General features: G+C 52.3%; 1 protein-coding gene across 1 annotated transcript in view; it reads left to right on the forward strand.

Moving 5' to 3' along the window:
* The first annotated feature begins 5892 nt into the window (after positions 1–5892).
* The window catches only part of EIF4G3 (eukaryotic translation initiation factor 4 gamma 3), a 367450-nt gene continuing 367325 nt past the window's right edge, over positions 5893–6017 (forward strand). Inside the window, exon 1 of the mRNA XM_029228369.1 lies at positions 5893–6007. Within this exon, the coding sequence (XP_029084202.1) occupies positions 5893–6007 (115 nt within the window). The remainder of the gene's footprint in view (positions 6008–6017) is intronic.

Genomic DNA, 6017 nt, shown 5'->3' on the forward strand with positions numbered 1-6017 from the left:
AGTGACATGACCTCAACATTTCTTTTCTTTTTTTTTAAGATTTAATTTATTTTTGGCTGCGTTGTATCTTCACTGTTGCACGCGGGCTTTCTCTAGTTGCGGCGAGCAGGGGCTACTCTTCGTTGCGGTGCGTGGGCTTCTCATTGCGGTGGCTTCTTTTGGTGCGGAGCACGGGCTCTAGGCGCGCAGGCTTCAGTAGTTGTGGCACGCGGGCTGAGTAGTTGTGGCTTGAGGGCTCTAGAGCGCAGGCTCAGCAGTTGTGGCGCATGGGCTTAGTTACTCCGTGGCATGTGGGATCTTCCTGGGCCAGGGATCGAACCTGTGTCCCCTGCATTGGCAGGCGGATCCTTAACCACTGCACCATGAGGGAAGTCCTTAACTTTTTCATGTAAATAATTATGGGGATTATTTAACGTGTAGGCCCAGTTACCTATCTCTCTTCCAGTCCTTGCTAGGGGCCCAGAAGAGTGCCTGGTACATAGCTGTCACTCAGTAAATGCTTGTTTAATAAGTCCTGAAGATTGGTTGTGATTCCAGAGGCACACGGGGAGGAATGACCGACACTTGAAGTGGGAAAAGACTGGGGGTGGGGGGATAGGGGGATCCAACTTCTAAATGAGAGGATGATATCAGATTTGAGAAACACCTTGGTCCAGCAGTGAAAAGAGGTCATGAGTTTCAGTCCAGGTTGTGCTGCTTACTTGCTGTTTGACCTTGAGAAAAAGCCTTTCTTATATCTGGGCTCTACCCCTAAAACCAGGACACTGGGTAAGGTGATCCCCTAAGGCACCTTCAGTCCTGACTAGACTCTATTACAACACTTCAAAAAAATTGTGGTAAATACAAATAACATAACATTTACTGTCTTAACCATTCTATGATAATATTTTTTGGAGGGCTTCCCTGGTGGCGCAGTGGTTGAGAATCTGCCTGCTAATGCAGGGGGCACGGGTTCGAGCCCTGGTCTGGGAAGATCCCACATGCCGCGGAGCAACTGGGCCCGTGAGCCACAACTACTGAGCCTGCGCGTCTGGAGCTCATGCTCCGTAACAAAAGAGGCTGCAACAGTGAGAGGCCCGCGCACCGCGATGAAGAGTAGCCCCCGCTTGCCACAACTAGAGAAAGCCCTCGCACAGAAACGAAGACGCAACACAGCCAACATAAATAAATAAATTTTAAAAAAATAAATAAAAAAATATTTTTTGTTCCCTCTTGCATCCTGGTGGAGCTGAAGCATCTGCTGCCACAGTGCTGGCGGGGGCTGTGGTCCCCTCCAGGAACAGCTGAGAAATGAAGACCATTACACACACCGTGGGCAAAGAGGTAGGACGACTTGGCCCCAGAAGTGGGAGTGGGAGTGGCAGCAAACTTTGCCTTGGAGGCAAGAGGGGAAGGCATGAAGCTTTGTTGAGGTACCTACCATGCCCTAGGCCTTGGCGATGCTCTCTCCAGACCAGCTCCTTTATGTCTTGCTTGAATCCTTTAGAGGCAGACCTCCTGTTTTTATTTTGCAAATGGCCCAGAGAAGTTAGGAAACTTGCTTAGGGTTGATTGGCTAGTCTGTAAGGTTAGAATCCAGATCTATCTGAAAGTTTACAACCTTTGAAAGGAACTACCACCCTTACATGGCATCCTACCACTGGGCCCTGTGACGCTGGGCAGGGCCTGCTGGCACAGCTCTTTACTGAAGAACATTTGTGGCCAATTATGAACGGGCCTGCAGTATAAGGAATGGGAGAAAATATTTCTTTACTGTTCCCATTGGGCTTTCTCTCCTTCCATTCACGTCCATTTCAAATGGGTGCCATGTAGTTGCTCTTTCTTTGGTCTTTCTTCCTCCTCCTCCTCCTCCTCCTTCTTCTTTTTTAAATGTTCTTGGCCTCCCATCTCTATGTCTTAACTGCCTAGGGTCTAGATCTTGGGTCAGCAAGTTCCATGCCCAGCTCTATCTTGTCAGGCCTTGGTGGAGGTTTGCATGTCTCAGAGCGGAGCACCTAATAACATACAAACCTTCTGTGGCTACTAAAGATGGCTTCTGTTGTGCTAAAAGGCCAGTCCCCTCCAAAAAAAAAAAAAAAAGAGAAAGGGCCAGAGAACTCCAGCTTGCGACAATATTTTCAAAAGTTTTCAATTAAGAAATTAAGGGGTCCCCCTGAGCCCAATCTTCAGTTCACTCAGAGAAACAGCACAGTGACCCCACATGATAACAAATAAGCAAAGCTCCATCACCCAGCCACGAGGAGATGTGTAAACCAAGTCTTCACCTGTCTGCTGGCTCTTTGAATGAGGATGGAGAGGTATTTTGATTCCGGGAGGAAATGCAGGTCTCTGTTGGGGGTAGCGTGGTGGGCTCTGGGAACAGTGGCTGGCTGGTCAAAAATTCAAGACTCCTCCTGTGAGCCAGCACTGCCTGCTCCAGGAAGTTCTCACCCTTTTCGCTCCCTGTGCAGTGAGGCCCAGCCTAGGCTCTGCAGTACCCAGGGCTTCTCCAGGGTAACCTGAAAATCCTCTGGCAGTTCACAATTATTCTGTCCTTTAGCAAGCTCACATCCTTTTTATTGAGTGCTAGATATCAAGGATATTTTAAATGACTAGGTAATGTTCCTATGTAAATGAATAATAGTAGCTAAAATGTATCCAATTATGACAATGAGCAAGGGACTGGACTTTGTTGTCTTATTTCTCATGATAAGAGGTGGAGTCTCCATTTTACACATGAGAAAACTGAGGCTTGAGAGGTTATGTGATTTCTCCAAGGTCATACAATTAATCAATGGCAGGGCTGAGAATCAAATTCAGGTAATCTGATTCCAACAGCTGTACTCTTTATTGCTCAACACTGAGCTTTAAGCATCTACTTGGGAGCCTAGAGAAGGGGAGCCTAGCTCAGCCTGGGGAGTGAGGAAAGGGTGCCCAGAGGAGGCGAGGCCTAAGCCAAGCCTTGAGGCAGGAGCAGGCATAAGCCAACGGGCTGAGAAGGGAGAGGATGGTTTGGGGTCGTAGTCCACATACAGACACCAGGGAGAGGAAGAGAATGGCTTTGTCTGCAGTGGAGCAAAGTGGCTGCAGTTCTGGATCTGAGGTGGAGAGTGGCAGGATGGAAGCAGAGTCCAGATCCTGAAGGGCCTTGAATTTAGACTGGATCCTGAAGGCAATGGGGGAGCCATGGAGGCTCTCAGCAGGCAAGTTCACAAAATCAGCTTCGCTTGTTGACAGTGCCTCTGGCCAGCGTGGGGAGGTTCGTCTGTGGAAGGCAATGGTGGCAAATCAGAACTGAAGTCAGGTGCCTGGGTTTGAATGCCAGCATTTCCACTTGAAAGTTATACAAGTTGCTTCTTCATATCTTTAAGCCTCAGTTTATTTGTGAATGGGATATAATAATACCTTGCAGAGTTGTTGAGGTGAGTAAGAGTCAATCTAAGCAGAATGTTTAGCAGAGTTGTACCCTGGCACCCAGGAGGTGTTCAATAAATATTAGCTTCTCTGTGCCAGATGGGAGGTGTTGAGCAGGGCTATGATTTGGATGAAAGGAGAGTGCTCTACCTTTCTGACTTTGCTCCCTATAAGCCTTCCGCATTGATTGCCTGGGGCCAGAATCTTATCAGGGACTTTTACATTATTTTGCCCAAGGTCTATCTGTTTCAAGAGAGATAATGCTCATAAAGTGCTTAGCAAAGACCGGACACACAGTAATCACCCGATGCTTGTAGCTATTAAGTTAGGAAATGAAACTAGCTCAGAAAAGAATAACAGTTAAGCAATGATCAGTCTGTTATCACCCTAGTATAAATGGGAAGCCAAATTCTTTCCTGGGAACAGGTTTCCCTTGGGATAAGGAAGTCTGAGATCTGGAACATAGAAGGAGAATCTGGGGAACTGCAGGACCACTTGGAATTTTTCCTGGAGCCAGTCACGTCTAGAGAAGAGCAGAAAAATCCAATCCCAGGTAAACAGGTGTTACAAATCCAAATGGTTTAGGATTCCAGAGTATGAAGTAGCTCCTGCCTTCCAGTCTGGAGATGGGGGATTATGCTTCCTTTTCTACACTAGGAGCTGTGAAACCCTCTCCAGAAAAATGCAGTTGTGGTATCACCCTCTTCCAGATGCTTTTTCCCAGAGGGAGCTTTTGGAGGTCCCAGGGAATGTCAAGAATTAAGCAACCACGATGTGTAGAGCTTTATGTGAATTGAAAAAAAAAAAAGGCAGTGTGAGGCAGTATAGCAGGAGGCAGAACCCAGCTCTAATTTTGTCTCTGCCAACTACACTCTCCATGTGACCTTGGCAAAGTCTCTTGTCCGTTTCGAGCCTCAATTTTCTCAGCTTCTTCTGTGTGTGATGGTATTGAGCCTCCCTGTGCCTCAGTCTCTACATTTGTGAAATGATTACCACCTCTTTCACGGGACTGTGTGAGATAATGAACTGCTCAGTGCCTGGTTACAGTTATTACCTGGCTTGCTCCCTGATCTCTGCAATTCTTTTCCCCTCAATGCTCCTGTGCTTGGACAAGACCCCAACTGGGGGTGGAGTGTGTGGGCAGGGGGTGGGGGGGTGTTGGCTGGTCCTGCTGGGGAGAAAAGGAGCTTATCACCAAGTGTTACGCCCGCATAGGACACCGGGAAGCCGACCACTGGCTGCTGGTCAAAAGGCGCTCCAGTCTCCGGGCAGGCCTTGGAAGAATCCGTCCACAGATCCCCAAGTTAAGGCTGCTGATTAGATAAGGAGGGTCGGATCAGGTCCCCAGGCAACCTGGGAAGCGGCAAGGTTCATTCGGACGAATGAACCTGGATTTCAGATCCAGGTTTGTCCCTGTCCTTTCCTGGCTGGATGACCTTGGGCCGGTCACTTTTCCTCTCTCAGACTCAGCGTGCTCTGGAAATGGAGCTCCTCATCCCGCTCACCTCTCTGAGTGGACAAGGGCGAAATGTAGACACAATGGACGGGAACTGCGTTAAGGGCCGGCGAGTGCTATTTGTTATGCTAATAGGTCCACCCGGCGGGCTCCTATCCAGCGGTTTCACTCCGGTTAAGCAGTTCCTCCCACCGTAACCGAGGTTTCTCGCCTCACTGCCTCCCGCCCCTACGGACAGGGCCCTGCGGACCGCAGACTCCAGGGCCGTTACCATTGTTCTTCGAGGCTGGGCGGCAGAGGAGGGATCTCGCACACCAGACCTCGCCTTTGGTCTCTCCTTCCGCCCCGCACCCCAGCCGCAGCGAGCCTGGAAGCCCCTCTAGCCGATCTTTCCCGAGGAAGCGAGTCAGCCCCGGAGAACTGCCGAACGGCGGCCGAAGGCGCCCCCGAGTGTTTCCGAAGAACCCCGACCTCTCGCAGTCTCCGGAAAGAGCCGAAGGAGCTTCTCACCCTCGGCCTCCCGAACTACTCCGAAAAGGCCCGAAGTTTTCCGAGCGGCCGTCCTGCCGGACTGCTGGAGGCGGCCGCAGCGCCATGTTGGATGCTCTGCTTGTTGAGTGAAGAAAATCCGCCGGCATCGCCTGAGCCCCGCTACCGAGAAGGGCGCCGCTTCCCCCGGGGAGGGGGATAAAGACCCCCTGCCGCCGGCCCATGAGGATATTGCCGTGAAAGGTCCGGTCTCTCCGCCTCCTGCCCCCGCCGGGTCCGGCCCCCCCCCTGGGGTCGCGTTGTCACGGAGACCGGCAGCCGGTGGTGCTGGCCCGCGGGGCGGCTGCTGCTGCCGGCGGCGGCGGCGGCGGCGGCGGCGGCGGGCGTGTGTGACCCGCCCCGGCTCCCTCCTCCTCCTCCTCCCAGCCTCCCCCCGGCCCCCCGCTCCCGCCGCCTCCCCGGGTCTGCCCCCATCCCGCCCCCCCGCTGCCCCCGGCCCCTGCACCCCGGCGCGCCCGGTCCCGCTCTGGGGGGGTTGGTGGCTTCGCTTTGCCATGAGTTTACCGCAGAAACCGGCTCTGAAATCAGGCTCAGCGGCTGCAGCAGGAACCGGACCCGGCACAGGAGCGGCGGCGGCGGCGGCGGCGGCGGCGGCGGCGGCAGCAGCAGCGGTACCGCC

The sequence above is a fragment of the Monodon monoceros genome, unplaced genomic scaffold, assembly GCF_005190385.1.
Source record: "Monodon monoceros isolate NGI ecotype Baffin Bay Population unplaced genomic scaffold, NGI_Narwhal_1 Super_Scaffold_18, whole genome shotgun sequence".
NCBI lineage: Eukaryota > Metazoa > Chordata > Mammalia > Artiodactyla > Monodontidae > Monodon > Monodon monoceros.